General features: G+C 44.5%; 1 protein-coding gene across 1 annotated transcript in view; it reads right to left on the minus strand.

Moving 5' to 3' along the window:
• Window positions 1–17,037, minus strand: part of SNX30 (sorting nexin family member 30) — a 48,561-nt gene extending 31,524 nt beyond the window's left edge. Inside the window, exon 1 of the mRNA XM_039733285.1 lies at window positions 16,661–17,037. Within this exon, the coding sequence (XP_039589219.1) occupies window positions 16,661–16,822 (162 nt within the window). The 5' untranslated portion in view covers window positions 16,823–17,037. The remainder of the gene's footprint in view (window positions 1–16,660) is intronic.
• Between the last annotated feature and the right edge of the window lie 555 nt (window positions 17,038–17,592).

A 17,592-nucleotide genomic window follows, 5' to 3' on the forward strand; every position in this document is an offset into this window, starting at 1 on the left:
AACACTTCCTGGTGAGACTGAGCCAACCTAGACTGAAAACAAAACAGCTAGGCAAATCAAGAGACCTACTTATAAGACAAGTTTCAGGCAAAATGGCAACAGTTCAGTTGTCTGGAATGCAGTCAGCTTTCACCTCTGGAGACTCCTGTGGTGGAGGAAGAAGCAAAACTTTCATCAGAGGCCTCCCATCCAGTCCACTAACTTCCACACATGTTGACAGCAGCGAGAGTCTGAATCGCCATCACTGCACTATGGAACAGTCACAGATCACACTCTCCTGCACAAGTGTCTATGCACACCTCCCTGCTGGAGTCCTAAAGCAAATGAAAACACTACTTTTTCCTGGGAGAGGCCCTCATTCCTATTCTCCCAGGCCTAAGAGTGTCATCCAGCGCCTAGAGAAGACAGAGGCCGAAAGATCCAGCAAGTTGCTATTTTAGGAAGAAAATCACAGCAAAACAAATTTATAGCTAACTTGGTACATCCACACACCTTCAAATGTCACATTCAATACAAACAAACTACTCTGTAACAGCAGTTATTGCACTTGCATAAATATCACAGCAACTTAACATGTTCTGTGCTCTGGTTTTGTAGCAGAGGGAGCTGACAGTGTGTGACAAGTTGTACAAAGAAAGTCCTAAGGATCAATGGCTCTTCTTTTCAAAGAAGACAGGAGGGTTTTTTGTTTGCATCTTTTTAATAGTAGCACAGGAATAGACTTATCCACAGAGTGATATCCTTTGTTGCTAAACAGAGAAACATTACGACAGCTAAGCACCACATTAACTAGAAGTGTTTTAGTTACACAATTCTTCCTAGACCCAACTTCACACAACTCTAAGTGGCTAGACAAAACATATCATCTTAGCAAAGCAATCACGTGTCAATGAGACCCCCTCTGTTCATCAATGCTCCTTTAGCCAAGGGTATAGAATCACAGGCAAGAGCTTTGAGGTAAGGTTACTTACAAAGGTCAGCTTTTGATAAAGGTTAAAAACACAGATGAATTTCTACCAGTCATTGTCACAAACCCATCATGTCAATACTAGGATTTCATAAAGAGCCATCTGTTGCACTACTGCAGAACCGTGGCAGCATCACACTTCACCTTGAGGGCTGCCTTATGAAGTAGAGAAAATAATTGTTTAGCCTAGACATTTTGGGAAAGGGATAACCTAAACTACTGTCTACTAACTGAGGTTATGTTCCCTCAGCTAATGCACGGAAGATGGTTTCAGACTTAACTGGCAGGTGAGCAAGACAGGAAGGCAGGCACTCAAATGCTCTCAAGGGGGCAAAAGAACAGGAGGAGCTGGCACAGCTTGCCAGCTCAGATATGAGGTAGACACTTCAAGCTACACAAGCGTCTGGCTCAGACTCAGCATAGGTGGAACACATAAAACAGGAGGAAGCAATGGCACAATAACTCAGCAGATAAGAAGTTCTGTTGAAATTACACAAAGAGAATAAGCAGTAGACAGGATAAGGTTAACAACAAGAGATGGCTTCCTAAAATCTGCAATTCAGCTACATAAGAGAATTTGTCTGAGCAGAGTAAAAAGCAAAGCAAGCCCTGGGATACCACAGTAGCTGGAGACAAATTTGTTTCTGTTTCCAAAGGAAAAGACAGCTCATCATTGCCCATGTGCATTAAGCATTACCGTGTAAGTTGTGCCAGAGCTGCAGCCAGTACAACGATTAACTTGCAGAAACAGCTTAAGCCTGGTTCCACAGGAGATCTCAAAAACTTGTAATAAAACTTTTCCAAAAGAGAGCTTAAAGCATGTGATGGAATCTGCTTAAAATACGAGAATCAAGAAAAAGAACCAAAGAGGGAGCTTACAGTCAGTTAGCTGCTAGCCAGTTAGTATGAAGTTAGCACTTTCCTCACTAATTCTCTTGGGAAGTAACAATATCATACAAGTATGTCTTGCACATTTTCAGCAGCACAGAAGTCTGTGAAGGTTTGAATTCACTTCATTGCACTTGAGTGTACTCTTGCAGTCATGGGTCCTGTGGAATGTCTCGGGTGTTAAAGGCTGTGATAGTTCTATCTTGGATGAAACACTCCAGACCTACATCAAGTAAAGCTTCTGTACCAGCAGTGGTTCAAATCAGGAGAGCTGCTAGATGTGGTGGTGAGGAAAGGAGAGATGATGCGTTACTGCTCTGTTCTGCCTCATCTGCAGAATCCTCCCCTGGCAGAGACAGCTGGCATCATACCCTGCTACTTGGCAACTTTTCAGTAGATGAAACCCAAGTTAGAAGCTAACTATTTCTCCTCCTGAAAGGGTGGAACCTCCTTGCTAAGTGCACTAGAAACAACACAGATAGCTGCTGAATCCTCATTTAACAGTAGGCAGGATCAGTTTTGCTGAAGTCTTATGCTATTGCTAGAAAGAGACAGGCTTTGAAGTATGACAAAAACATACAAACATACAAAAACAAGCAAGATACCTCAGGTTGTAATCCTACCAGCAGAGCACCTCCATGTCATGTTAATTGCCCAGCCTTTCTTCCATGACACTTGGGTGATTTTTTTTTTTTTTTTCTGTTCAGGAAACAAGACTGCACCATTTGTGTTAGTCTGCTTTTATCAAAAGAAGAGGAGTATGTCCTGCAGAGCTTAGTGGGAAAAGAGATATGCAGCCACCTGTGTTTCTACCTGTTGGTATAACTCTCATACCCACAAGCATCGGAAATACTGGCTAGTATTATCCATTTTATATAAACAAGCTGGCAAGCTGTGTCTGACTTCAGTGCCAGCGGCTCATGCATCAGCTTCACCTTTAGTGCACCAAGTATCTGCCCATCCATGTTTTAAGTAACTCTCTGAGGTACTATTATTAAAGACCAGCACAGTCCAAGTCACAGCAGGTACCTACTGCTTTCAAAGCCTTTTGTTGAAGTACCTGTTACTCACAATAGTCAGTCTACCACAGAGCTGAGCAGTCCCACGGCAGAGAGAAGGGGAACTACTCTCCTGGTTAGCCAGGCAAAGTGCCGTGGAGGACACGTTTTGTCAAGACATTCTTTACTTCTTAGCGAGCACCCATAAAGATTTTTCTGAAGTTTCTAAGCTTTTTCTAAAGTAAAGAGTAAAGATCCTTAGTCTCTGTGTCCCACTTCCTCAGGACAGTCTAAACAGCTTTGTCATCTGTTGAAGTAGGTCAGGTGAAGGTGTAGCAAGGCCTGGATCATGACCTATAATAGATACAGTGTGACATTTAGACTTTCAGGTTCAAGAGCTACTGGTTTTTGCATATAGTTGTGAAACAACACAAGGGCAGGCTCCTCATGCATGCCTATGAAGTTCCTAGAATTCCTCAAGACATCTGAATTTGTGGGTACAGAAGTCAGATGATTTTCGAAGCCTGTTTGGTATCCTGCAGTGCCAGGCAAGTTGGATCTAACTGCCTGTGTTGGAAATACAACCTGACTATCCAGGCTGCTATCTGGTAAGGCTGTTTCACATTACTTTGCTAAATCATGCTCTCCAAACACCTTGACTAGTCAGCCAGCCCAGAAACAGATATTAAATCTATCAAGAAGTTCACTTCATCCAAACATAAAATTCAACTGAATTTTTTAAACTAGAAGTCTGTATGTGAGATTCAAAATTAGTTGGTAAGTTTCCAACTGTTGTCATCTTCTCCCAGGAGATTTTCCACAACTCAGTTTGGATTCACGTGAAGTAGAAACTTCAGGAGCTTGGTATTCAGTCTTCTGGATAGCAGCCTCCCCTCATGGAGTAGTTCACCAGAGAAAGCACCCAGGACTCAACCCCTGAGGGTCTAAATTTCCATAGGTATTGATTTATTGTGAAAACAATGGAGTCTTCTGTTGAGTTACAGACAACTAGTTAATATTACAGTTTTCAGAAACTGAATGCTAGTTTTCACCTATCCTGCCTGAGCAAGTGTACAGCTTAACCAGACAGCTTTGCTGTCAAAGCAGCAGTCCATGAGGAAGCAGAAGATGTGGTTCAGCCAGGTCTTCCAAGCACAAATAAACTCACCTCTGCAGAGTTACCCTGAACCCATGTGATGCTGTGGGTGCACTGCTCCCATTCAACAAGTATTGTGTGACACTAAGAGACATTTAGAAATGTTGCTGTTCAGAGACAGGAGGTGCACTTAACCCTAAATACATTTGCATAACTAAGAGATCTGAGAGCCAGGCCAATACTGCTCCTAGAACCACATTGCTTCACTTCCAAAATTCAGAGTATTGTACATTTTCTCCTTCTGTTTCAAGGTGCTCCATTGCTTTTTGCCATTCATTTCACAGAGGCACAATGACAGAGCCGTGTTAAGCAGACAACAATTCCACACAATTATAGCTGGGTTTTTGAACACTCTTATTTCCATATCTTCAGTATATGGCAGTAAGTCATAGGAGAATGGCAGACAGCGACTGAAAAACTGAAGTGGTTTAGACACAAACATTCCTGAGGGCACTATAAAAGCTTACATGAACTTGGCTTTCACAGACCTGTTCATAACACTGCTTATCCCAGCAAGTTTTGAATGCAAGTATTTTTTGTATAGGTCAGCTCCATGTAGAAAGAAAAAGTACTTCTGCATCCTCCAGTACACCCAGATTAGCTCATCTGTGTACAGTATTCTATTAGAAGACCTACCTGTTCAGCGAAATTTCAGTCTACACAAGACTGTTATTCAATGCCAGCTAGATACAGAACAACAGAAGAAAATGTATTTACTTCCCTTTATGTATGTTCAGTTTCCTTCTCTATCAGGCAGCAGCATCAGATTTTGTTTATTAGAGGTCACTTCTGTTTCTTCACATGTCTGAGATAGTGCATGTCCCAGACTCTTGCATTTGCTTTTGAGCAGTTAATTAAAGGCACCAAAGTGGGCATATAGAGTGCAGATAAGGGAGAATGCTGTGGACACAGAAGGGATGGAAAGAACAAGGCAGTCATGCTCAACTGGGTTTAAAAAAAAAATTTTAAATCCCCACAGTTAAATGCCAAAAACCCTGCTCATCTCCAGGAAGAAGAACCATGTTCCTACACTGATCCACAAATAAGGCAGTGCTAAGTTTTGTTTGACAAAAACTGAAGAACTGTGACAATCAATTTCTAGTCTAGACCGACCGTCCTGCAAAAGGGTAAGTGGTTACATGTGTTAGGTCCTGATATCCTTCTCCAGTAACGGGAAGGGACGGTACAGTTTATGTGGATGTACTCACAAGCAACAAGATGACACTTTCCAAAGAGGCCAGTGGTTTCCATTATAATAATAATCTAAAGTCAGACTGTAAGGTTGAGGCCATTTTAAAAGCAATACAGAGTAAGAACAAATTAGAAGGAATTCCTCTTGCCCTTAATATGTGCCAGTAGAGGAGAAACAATGATGAGCTGCTGAGGACCCAGGCCAAATTTAAACTTCTTAGCTGTGAAGGGTATTATGAACTGGGTCTGTGGGCTCTGCAGGGTCAGGCAAAAAGCACCCAATTTAAAAGGGCCATACCTCATCTCTAAAGTTTCAGCAGTACAACTGGTATTTTGCTCATATAACCAAAAATACACTAGATAAGGACTACACCAATTTGCCCTCAGAATATTTTAAATAAGCATCCAAGTACAACATGCTGCCAAGCCATGAGTCTGGTGACTTTGCTATGGTGTTCATCATTTGAACTACAATTTCTGCTCTGTAGGTCAGAATTGGCTAGAGACACGCTCCTCAGCATCCCTGGAAAAAAACTGAATTTAAGATATAACAGCTAAGCATGATGGCCTGCAGTCTGGCACGACTCAAGGCCTGGGAGTATTCTTGCTTATACAGGTATCATGCTAGGAATAGTGCTTCTTTGCATTTCAGCTGGACAGAGAAACACTGAAACAAGCTTCATAGAGGCACCACATGGTTGACACAAGCATTTTCCAAGCCTTCTCATGTAGGTCATGGGATTCACACCTTGTTTCTGAGGTTAACAGCCAAATTTCCTAGAATAGATTATTTCACTTTGTGGTTTGTTTTCTAATAAGTCATCCCAGCTAAGCTAAACAGAATAAGAATGTGGGCACAGAAACATTCTGCCAAACAGCATTTTCAGCAAGAGCTATAAGTTATCTCCTACCTCTGTTGCTAAAGTCTTTAGGGACACAGCTACAGTACAATTGGTTTCAGCACTCCTGTGCACCAGGGCAAAAGAAAGTGTCAAAAGAAAGTGTCAAGTACCACATCAGACTATCTGTTCATACAGTCAGTCTAGCTGTAAGTCTGTCTTCTCATAGCCCATAAAAACCAGGCTTCTTTCTGTAGTCTGGAAGGGGAACTGTGCACTCTAAACCTAAATATGGTTCAGGTTAGACTCCAAAAATCAGGAATGTGAGTGGTATCTCACAGATGTTTTACAACAGTTTACAACAGTTAAGACAAGACTTTCAATACTAGTAATAAGCCATGTTACTGTGCTGCTTTGTGCATGAAAGGCCAAACGCCTTTGGAGGACAGGCATCTGGAAGAGGAAATGGGTTATTATCCAGAGCAGACATTAATAAGGCAAAATGTAAAAGTATAATACATGTTTTGAACTTACTAACTGCCATGAAGCTGACACGTACACTCCCCAAATCCTTTGGACAGGAAATAAAGTGTAAGGAGTAACTGCTGGATTGCCATAGCTTTCTTACTGAGGCAAATGTCAAGAGGTACTTTAACACATCCACAGGATGAGCTATTCTCTTGAAATAAGAAGTTTCAGATACAAAGTTAGCTCTCGCATCTGTTTTTAGAGGACTTGAGTCCTTGCAGAAGGCTGAATCTGTCTTCCTAAGTAAGCTGCCATGCTGGAAACTGTGCAGAATGATTAGTTCAGTTGTGTTTAATCTGCAGAAAGTAGTATAAAAGTGCTTATGACCTGATGAGAAGCAAGAGAGGTTAAGATTTGGGCAGACTTGGATGCTCTTTTAAAAGAGCTAGAGGTTCTTTCATCTTTCTATGGTTCTCAGTAGTAGGCAACAGATACCAATTCCTGCCTATCTTCAGAGCTCAAGGGCCTCCACAAATGGCAGAAGCTAGATGTCCTTAGGAACATTCAGAAAATAACGGAATTTATGAACTCTAGCTCTGTTAAGTTCCATGTCTGTAGGAAAGGATTTAGTTCCAGTAATATTGTTTGTTACATGGATTCTGTAGTAGTGTGCACAAAAACACCATAAACCATTTCAACATGTTAAAGAGCACCCTGTCAACAAACAAGGCTAATGCGCCCTGTGTTTTGTTTAAACCTTCATTTTCAGAAGCTGAGTGATGACCTTCTAAATAGCAAAGCAGCAGCCAGGATTTCAGACCATGAGCAGGAAAACTTGAATCCTGCATATGACTAGGAATCACTCCCAATCCAAGAAACCACATTTATATCTGATTACAGATGGAACAGTTTATTAAGCTTGTCCAAAAGAAACTGCCTTCTCCTAGAGACAGTTTTGTGTTAAAGCTCTGCAGACATACTTCATGCAGAAGTTTGGGGTTTTCTCTTCACTCTCTAGAAGCAGATTTAGTTACATCTGTTATCTAGCTACCCAGTGTCACCAAACTGTTCATTTGGCTTTTGAGAGTAAACAGTAATATGCTAGGGTTTTTCAATGTGAACAGATGCAAAGGATTGTGGAGAAACAGGGAAGAAATAAAAGGGAAAGATATAAGAGGAGTGGAAAGCACTGTAGGATCCTGGTGACTTTCATTTAAACAAGAAAGAATATGCATACAGTACAATGTGGGTTCCTCATGCTCTCTGTTTCAGATGAGTTGCATTAGTTTTTCTCACACAGACCAGTGAAGATTTTGTAAGAGCAAGTCAGACTGACAAGGTATCACTGTGCAAGTAACAAAGGCCAGAGGCAAAGATACTTAGAGGGGAGAATTTATGTTTACATCTCGTGCCCTGGAAGAGCTGGACGAGTGCAGTCCTGGAGAAGCTCTCAGTTTATGCAGGTGCAATTTAAGCGATATCCCTCTATCACATTTGCTGATATACAAGACATTTTCCAGCAGAAAGGCATTTGCTTTCAAAAGGATAAAATAAACAAAGTGCTTATCTATGGGAAGAAAGAAAAAACAAGCCTAAACCAAAATCCACACAGCATGACCACTTCAGTTGCTGCTTTGAGGAGAAAAACTGAGGAAAAATAGTATTTCTTCACAGTAAGAAAATTATCTGTAGAGACTGATAGACTTTTGTATTGGTTTTGCACAGCCTGGAGTCTGGTAGCGTGGGGGGCACAGAGGTGGCTTCTGGAGAAGCTGCTGGAAGCTTCCACAGTGTCCAGCAGAGCCAATCCCTGACAGCTCTGAAGACAGACATGCTGCTGGCCAAAACTACAGAGGTTAGTAATGCCTCTCTGACAACATATTTAAGAAGAAAATCAAAATAAAGGGCTCACAGTTTTTTTTCTAGTCACAGAAGAGAAGCAGGTAAGAGCAGGTTAAGGGAAACAACACCGAGACACCATGGTCATTGGAGAAGGAGGTGCTCCAGGCAGCGGAGCAGAGATTCCTCTGCAGGCCACAGTGAGACCTTGGTGAAGCAGCTGTGCCCCTGCAGCCATGGGGATCCATGGGGGATGCCGAGATCCACCCACAGCCCGTGGGGAAGAGCAGAGATTCCTCTGCACGCCATGGTGAGACCTTGGTGAAGCAGCTGTGCCCCTGCAGCCATGGGGATCCATGGGGGATGCCGAGATCCACCCACAGCCCATGGGGATCCATGGGGGATGCAGAGATCCACCCACAGCCCGTGGGGATCCATGGGGGATGCCGAGATCCACCCACAGCCCGTGGGGATCCATGGGGGATGCCGAGATCCACCCACAGCCCATGGGGATCCATGGGGGATGCAGAGATCCACCCACAGCCCGTGGGGATCCATGGGGGATGCAGAGATCCACCCGCAGCCCGTGGGGAAGGTGCCCATGACCAGAGCAGGTGGAAGCCTGGAGGAGGCTGTGATCCAGCGGAAGGCTCCGTGGAGAGAGAGGGCCCTTGTTCCAGGCTGGAGCAGCCTGTCCTTGGAGGACTGCACCCCGTGGAAAAAGTGACCCATGTTGCAGCAGTTTTGGGAGGACTGCCTGCCCATGGGGGGAGCTCACATTGCAGCAGGTGTGGTATGGCTGCTGCTCGTGAGAGTGGACACATGGTGGAGAAGTTCATGGGAGACACCACGAGTGACAGGCCACCAGCTAGAGCCTGTGTCACTGATTATGACTCTGGAATCTGCTGTTTAGCTGGCTCTCAATCCATCTCCCTGTCCACTCATTCAGTCCACTCTCCCTAAGCTTGCTTATGAGGATGTTTTAAGAGACAGTGCTGGAAGCCTTTCCGAAGAAAACAGCCACTGCTCATCCATCCAACATGTAGCTGTTTCTTCACAGCCAGCAATCAGATTGGTCAACCATGATTTACCTTTAGTGAATCCACACTGACTACTCCTGATCACCTTCTCATCCTCTCTGTGGATAAAGATGGCTACCAGAATTCATTGTTCCATCACCCTTCCAGTGACTCAGGTGAGGCTGAGTAGTCAGTAGTTCCCTCTGGATCTCCTCTCCTGCCCTTTCTGAACACCATTTAAGCTGGACTGGCAATGGAAATGATAACTCATTAAAATAATTACAGCTTACTAGAGTTTTTTTTTCCATCTTCAACTGGTAGTTGAACTGATAGCAACTGGTAGCTAGTAGCTACCTTGCTGTCAGTTATCAGAACTTCTTAGTAACTGGAAAGAAACTGTTCCCCCTTGTTTTTCAGTAATTCATTAAGAGTAACTTTACACAGATTTTACTTCACAGTAACACATGCCATGTTGGAGTTCAGACCTTTTTTCACCATTACAGCCTGATGATGCAAGCAGTTTTCCCCAGCCACAAGATCTTGGAAATTTCAGCTGCACCAGCATCTAGGCTCAGGCAGTCAACTCAGTCACAACTTAAAGCGTCAGTACAGTTCAGCATTTAAGATCTTGCTCACGGTCCACAGAGCACAAGCCTCAGCAAAGTTATTTCTGAGAAATACACAAGACAAAATGCCATTTTTAATTGACTTATTAGAAGTCTTCCACAGACTGAAAGCACATGCAAGTTACAATCTCAAATACGCATTTCAGGTGTGGCAAGTAGATTTTCTTGCAGTGGCACTAACTCCACTGCACCAAAAGAGCTGCCTGCCTTGTCTCCTGACCTACTTTACAGGGAGCAGTCTTCCAGCTCAGTCTGGAGCAGACTGGCTCATGTGACAGCCAGACCATCTGTTTAAGATACCAAAAAGAGTACACCACTATGCTAGAAGAGACCAGGACAACAGTTTCCACGTAAATCTAGGAACCAAGGTCTCCCAGACAGGCATGTCAATAGCAAATCTTTGTTCTTTATTCTCTGCGCCTCCCAACATTAATTACAGGGATATGCTTCCTGAGGCACTGATAATAGGAGGAGGACCCCATACAACCATAATAAGAGAACTTCGTTATCGAAGTGGTTATCCCTTCCTATCCATGAATGAGCTCAGAAAGCATTCAGCTACTTGGGTAAGTTTAAGGCACTCCAGCATGGGCAGCTCTGAGGATTCCTCACCACCAAGCATAACTTTTTCCACCATGGCTGACAAGTTACTCCAAGACTCATCCTTCTGAAACCTGTCCGAAGAACCAAGTTCCTCTGTGTATGCTCTGAATATGTTCCCAATACTCTATCTCATTATGCATGAAGCAATCCTGTCGAAAAGATTATGAAAACTGAGCAACGCTGAATTCAACCTCAAAGTATACACCCTCCCTCCATTAAGTTTAAGAACCACAAAGTAATAATACTGTTGTACAGTAAAAGCTATGTTTAGCTTTACCAGGAGAGATTGAAAAAGTAATGGTACTAAAATAGTTATGCTGATTCAAGCGTTTGGTCCAACTTGCTAGCTATCCTTCATCTCGTTCAAGAAAGAAATGAACTGCCTATTCAAGAAACTCGCTGTAGTTGTTTAATAGAGACCACTGAGTTTTACAACAGTACTACAGCATCTAAGGTGGAAAATACCATGAAAGTACCCTTTCCCATTTCCTAAACATGAAGGCAACTGTTAAGAAAGAGCACCTTCATTAAAGACCTAAACAATGGAACAGGGCACATCCTCAGCAAGTGTACTGAGAGTACACAACTGTATAGAATCCTTGATCAGATGTCTGTGCTGTCATTCAGGAAGACCTCCAGAGGCTGGAGAAATGGGCTGTGGAATAGCTCAAAAGATTCAATATGAGGAAACGCAAAGTCCTGCACAGCCAGGAGCAAATCCATGCAGCAGTGTGTGCTGGAGGCTGATTGACTGAAAAGCAGTTTGGATGGGGAATGAAAGAAAAAACCCATAGACAGCGATGGAAAAATTGACCAAGAGCCAGCAACATGCCTCAAGGCAAAGAAGGCAAACAGCCTAGAGATAATAATGCTCAAGGAATCTTATCAATAAGGATAAATATTTGATGGAACCATGTACAGAAGGAAGTAACAAACCCTTTTTAGTGCAAATTGAAATACTGGAAGTTTCACTTAAACATGAGAAAGTTATTTTACTTTGTGGGTGAATGGACGCAGGAACAGGATGCCCAGAGAGCTGCTCAAAAAACAACTTCACAGCATCCTGGGCAGCCTGGCCTATATGAGCCAAAAGGTTGGACAAGACAATATGCAGAAGTGACTTCTAGCCTCAACTTCCCTGTGACTGTCATTTTTGCATCCTGTAGACAGGAGCAGAGATCAACCTATCTGTACTGACACTGTTTCCCAAGTTCACCAACTTCAGTTTGACTTTCTACAGTCTTCAAGTCTCTCCCACAACTGAGAATTTACCTCCAGCTTCCTTTAAGAACAATACATGGTGCCAGTCTAAGTTCTCATCTAGTCAGAGAATGAAGAAGTTTGTAGAAGCTCATGCAGATCTATTTTAAGTTTTCAGATTATACTGCAAACTGGTTTCATCTGTAGGTGGATAACGTTAAGAGCAATAATTATAAAATAGCAACCAAGGAGGCTGGAAGTAGAGCTTCAAACTCCCAGTATATTTTTTGGAATTGGAGAGGTGCCAGGCTCCCTTTTAGAGTAAGTGCTATGTAACACCACTCCAGCAAACACCAAGTATATTTGATCAGGTGCTAATAAGAAGTCTAGGAATTCACCAGGGTGGTAACTTGGAAGCAGAGGAGCATGCAAACAATAGTTTTCAGTTAGTAACCAGAAGTTTGCAGTAGGAGTTTTAAAGTCCATCTCCATGAAGTAGGAAATTCAAGGCATGCATTCACTGCAAGCCTGGTATTCCACATCAGCTCTGGTATCTGCTTGATACAGTGCCTGTAGAACAGCCTTGAAGCTCCCATCAGCTGTATAGACTTAACTGAGGCAAAAACAAGGTAGGCAGAGCTTCCAAGAATAAAAGCTGAAAAAGTTACAGGTAGCTGGCCACAAGTACAGTAACAGCAGTCAGAAATGTCTGAAAAAGGACAAAGAAGCCTGAGTCCTAGGACAGGTGGGATATGAAATGTTTTGGAGTTCTTGGCAAGAAACCAGTGATGTGAATCATCACAGCTCAGATAGCTGCCAGTCTCAAGGCAGGCCACAGAAACAATAGCCAACACCACCATGTTAGGAAGATACTCTTAGAGTATACAATTGTAGAGGGACCACAGCTAGATGACAGCGGAACTAAGCCATACAGAACGCTTCCTTTCTAACTTTGCACAGCTTGGCACTTCCAGACCTTACCAGCAGCCTACTAAATCTGCACAGCCTCAGAGGGGCTGAATACAAGTCTTCATGAAGCAAAATATCTTCTACTTCTCACCTCTGCCCTAAACTCAGTAACCTATTATTACTGCCTTTTCTCCTTATTGTCAAAGGACTTGTCCTCTGTGGCATAGAGCAGATCTGCTACTGAAAGTGACAAACTTGAGCACTGTAGTCAAGTAGTCATGCGCAAGCAGAACTTCCTTCTTTTTTAAAAAAGAAAAGGCAGAGAGAAATCCAGACACTTCCTCATGTCTTGCCCTCCTCAGCAGTGGATCTGCTCTAAAAACAAGATCTCAATTAGTTTGTATGCGTTCCAAAAGCTAAACCAGCAAGGCCTCAGTTTTACAACTAATTCTACAACTAACTCTGCCATGCAACTTGAGGAACTGTTTTCTTCTGCATGTTTCTCCTCTCACCTGATGTTAAAAAAACCCCAACCAAATAAAAGGAAAAAGAACCAAAACACAAGAAACATGGTAGCACTCAGGTTCAACATTAGCTGTCTCTTTATCTGAAAGCTATCAAGGGTGAAGGGAGAATAAACTCAAAGACACTCATGGTGCTCAGGCATCAAGACAGTATTTTAAACAATTAGATTTCAGGGGAACAGAAAGATCTTTACAGAAATACATGGCAAATATATAAATGCTTTAGAAACAAGAATCTACAACTCAAGTGTTTCATGTCTCCTGCAGCATGATTGTAAAAGTCAAGTACTTTGCTAAAATGTCCTTTTCATTTAAGAGATAAGATGCAGTCAAAGTCAAGATGTCCTGGTTTCTAAAACTACTGTCCATTACAAGTCAGGATAAAGAGACTACAGTTCTGTAGCCCTCTTCCTAAGCTTCAGAAAACTCGAGACTAGTCTAGTTAGATGGCCTCAGTAAACAGCACAAAAGATTTTCCTTCCCTTTCCAATCACCTACCGCTCTAGTAGCATTAGCCACTGTTCTTGAACAGCAACCTAAGGTTTATGAGACATTAAAGAAAGTTACACAGGATCTGAAATACTACATTATTTGCACATTTGAATCAAAATCCAAAAGGAGACACAGAGGCAGATGTTCCTGTCCCCCAGGTTTTTCTGACTCAGGATAAAGTAGTGTTCTTTCTCAATGGATCAAAAAAAAGAAAAAAAAAGTAATAAAAACATGCTTTAAAGAATACAAAGCAGTGATGGCAGAGGTTCAGCCACTTCTATGCTATACATCAGTGGCAATAAAAATTGAAGCACTTTATTGGCAGAAAACCTCCCTTTACTCACTTTGCTTTCTCCACTAAGAGGATTTCAGTCTTAGGTACTTGTAGCTTGCAGCATATATTAGAAAGTATTTGCTCAGAGAAAACATGAGGAACTCAGAAAAAGCAAATTATCCACTTCATGGTGATGGGACAGCTATTTTCACAAGCCCTCTAACCAAAGTGATATCCTAGTACATGTCTGAATATGGACAGAATCTGACTGAAAATACCTTGGTACTGCAGAAATTTTGTTCCAAGCCTCCTGTTTCAATCTCCACCAGATTCTCCCAAAAGACCAGACAGAAGATTAGAACAGCTCCTACTCAGGTATGAATAAATAACTAATGCAGAGCTTTAAGCCTAAGTCAGACTGAATGCTGACTGCCCTTTTTTACTCAGCTATTGAAGTTACTCAGCACTATTAGTTGATTAATGAACCAGTCTCTCAAAAGATTAATAATCCACCAAAAGTGTCCAAGGCCAGGCAGGATGGAGCTCTGAGCAATCTGATGTAGTGAGAGGTCCCTGTCCACAGCAGAGAGGTTGGACTAGATCATCTTTGAGCTCCCAAACCATTCCACGATTCTGAGACTGAGACATACTAACCACCCAAAAGTGGTTTTACCTGTTTATTTCCACTTACCCTACTCCCTCTGTAGACTACTTAATACTCAGGGCAGGCATTGCCTTAAAGCTAGTAACACCTGTTTATTGAATTTTTTTTTTCTGAGATGAAAAAGAAGTTACTACATTTTTTTCTTGCCAGTGTGTGAAATATTAAGCTGAAGAAGGGACATCCCATACAGAGCAAAGCTATTGATCTCCATCCATCAAGAGGATAAGACATATGGCTTTTTCTGCTAATTCAGCTAGAAGGAAAAAAATCATATTCTCTTCCTACTGGATATGCTTTTACTCTGCAAGGATCACAGTCCAGTGCCATTTCCAGGTCAAGCACAGAACTGCACTCAAGTCTAAACATCACTTACCACGGCCACTTTTGCTCTGCCTGTTAGAGTATTTCTATGCCGCCAAGCGCCTGCAACAGAATGGTACTACATACAGGGAACAGGAAGGTGGATTTCCTTTCTATTGCTGATAGAAAAACTGGGCAAGAACTTTTCCACTTATGAGAAGTTAGCTGATCACAGCCTAAAGCTAGAGTTATTTCTGCCTCCAGGTTGTCAGGAATACTGATACACTTCTCAAAACCTCAAAGAAGTAAAGCAGAGAGAAGCTTGCTTGCACTCCAAAAGCAAAGAAGTTCTTTAATACAACTGAGGAAAGACACTATAGGGTGCAAGATACTCCTCATAACTCCTTCTCAGCAGCTATACAGCAGTGTGGACGGACCGTGCCAACAGCTGCAGCTTCTCAGCTGCAAGGTTTGCGAAGGCAGCTGCCAATTTCTATTGCTACAGGTTTGCCAGACAGCAACCCAGTTAGATGATTAAACCATCTATCACAGACAAAAGCCTCCACAATTTCTACCCCTGCCTTAGTCACATCCCCTTTTCTCCGCAAGTCATCAACTGACTGATTTGTTAGATGAAGGCCTAAGTTCTTGAAGAGAAGATAAACCTTGCTTCTCACAAGAGCAACAGTGGGCAAATGTTCAAGAAGAGGACTCCTTACATGGGCAGAAAGAAGTGCTGAATCCCTACATCACAGCTGCACAGAGCAGATGGTGAAATATGGAAGAGGCCAGGCTACCTTGACTCACTCTCCTGTAGCATGGGAGTGTATTGGGCCAGATACTGCTGACAGCCTCAAGGTTTTTGGAGCCTAAGGGATCCATCCTACTCAGAAGCAGCTCCACATTCCCCAGGACAACGGACACAGAAGAAGCACTTCTTGACACTAGCAACTCAGTAATAATACCTTGCATGCACGAACCAGCTGTGCCAGAACAGCATTTAAACCCACGTCATCCCTTGCAGTTCTTGCTCCCAGGAAATCCTACATAAAAATTTCAGGAACACTTGTCTACAAGGATACTAAGTCCTTGCAAGAGCAGCTAATGTATTGGCAGTGCTGTACTACCACTACCGAATTATTACCACGAGAAAGGCACTTCACAGAGTTTGCTAGTGTCCTGTGAACATATGCCAGAGCTAGGGAAAGGAAAACAAACATAGATATTCCTGCAGAACACCGTATCTGTATTAGTGCAGGGAAGAAGCGAGCAGGAGTTGAGCCTGGAAAGGACAACCACAAACAAGCTGATGATAAGGAAACCATGCCAGCTCCAAGCCTTCCGCGTGAGCACTACAGGAAGGAGACAGCAAAGGAGCTGCAGCAATGCCTGAAAAACTTACACCTATCTGCAGACATGAGCCACAGGAGATACAAAACAAAATCCTGCCTCTCGCAACCCTCCCGTGACAGCGCGACTACCAGTGTCCCAGCCGGTCCCCCGCAGCAAGGGACACGGCATCTTCTCCCCCTGGAGCCGCTCTGTGCTCTTGCAATGGATGTCAGCAGCGCCCAGGGCTTTACCCCACGACGAGACGAAGCCGGGAAAAGGGATGTGTCAGGGAAACACACATACACAGTCCCCGCTCTCCTTCAACACCAGAGGCCCCCTCAATTGCCGCAATCCCTTCCCCCGGGCCATACCTTGTCGGCGATGCTGCGGGGCAGGAGCAGGTCGGGGCTGGGGGTGAGCGCCGGCCCCATCTCCTCACTGCTGGACGTGGCCAGAGGATGCGGCATCTCCCGCAGCGACTTGGGCCCGGAGGACGGGAGGGGCTTAGGGGCGCTGGCCGCGCCGCCCGACATCGCGCCGGGGCTGGGCAGCGACCGAGGCAGGGAAGGAGGGAGCGGAGGCCGCGCCGCCTCGGCGAGAAGCTGCGGGGCCGCGGCCGGACCCTGCCCGCCACCGCCGCGATACGAGGAGGCGCAGGAGGCGGCGGCTGCGGCGACGACGGAGGAGGAGGAGCGAGCGCAGCATCCGCCTGCGCCGCCGCCCGCCCCTTTCCAAAGCGACACCCGCGCCACCTGCCGCCCCGCCCCGCCCGGCCCGCACGGCCGGGCACAGGCGCCGGCCCCGGCCCAGCGGCGGCCGGGGGAGGCGTCAGGCTTCGCGGAGCCCCGGGCGGGCCGCGGGAGGCAGCGGATCTGATGGAGCCCCAGTGGGCCGGGCCGAGCCGAGGCGGGGGAGGCACCGCGCCACCGAGCAGCTCCGACGCTGACCCTGGACTGCGGCGGTGTTGCCGCACGCTGTCGAACAGCGGGTTAAGAGTCAGAAAAGCAATCATGCTCCTCGACTTTTCCAGGCTCGCCGACCTCAAACTACGCTCACGTTGGAAGGGGAGGTTGTAAATGGGCGTGTTGCGGTGCAGGACCGAGCCCAGCCGGGCTCAGGAGGGACAAGGCCCGGCCCCCGGGACTCCCTCACGGTGGGAGTGCACCGGATACACTGAGAGATGTCTTGCCTGCAAGGCTTGCATAGAAACATCCTTTCACTGATGCCATGTGTCCGCTTTTGCCGCAGAGATCTCACGTTGAGAAATCTCCCACTGTTGTAGAATGTTTGGTCCTGCTGAAAT

This window comes from Passer montanus, unplaced genomic scaffold, assembly GCF_014805655.1.
Source record: "Passer montanus isolate IOZ18808 unplaced genomic scaffold, ASM1480565v1 scaffold85, whole genome shotgun sequence".
NCBI classification, from domain to species: Eukaryota; Metazoa; Chordata; class Aves; order Passeriformes; family Passeridae; genus Passer; species Passer montanus.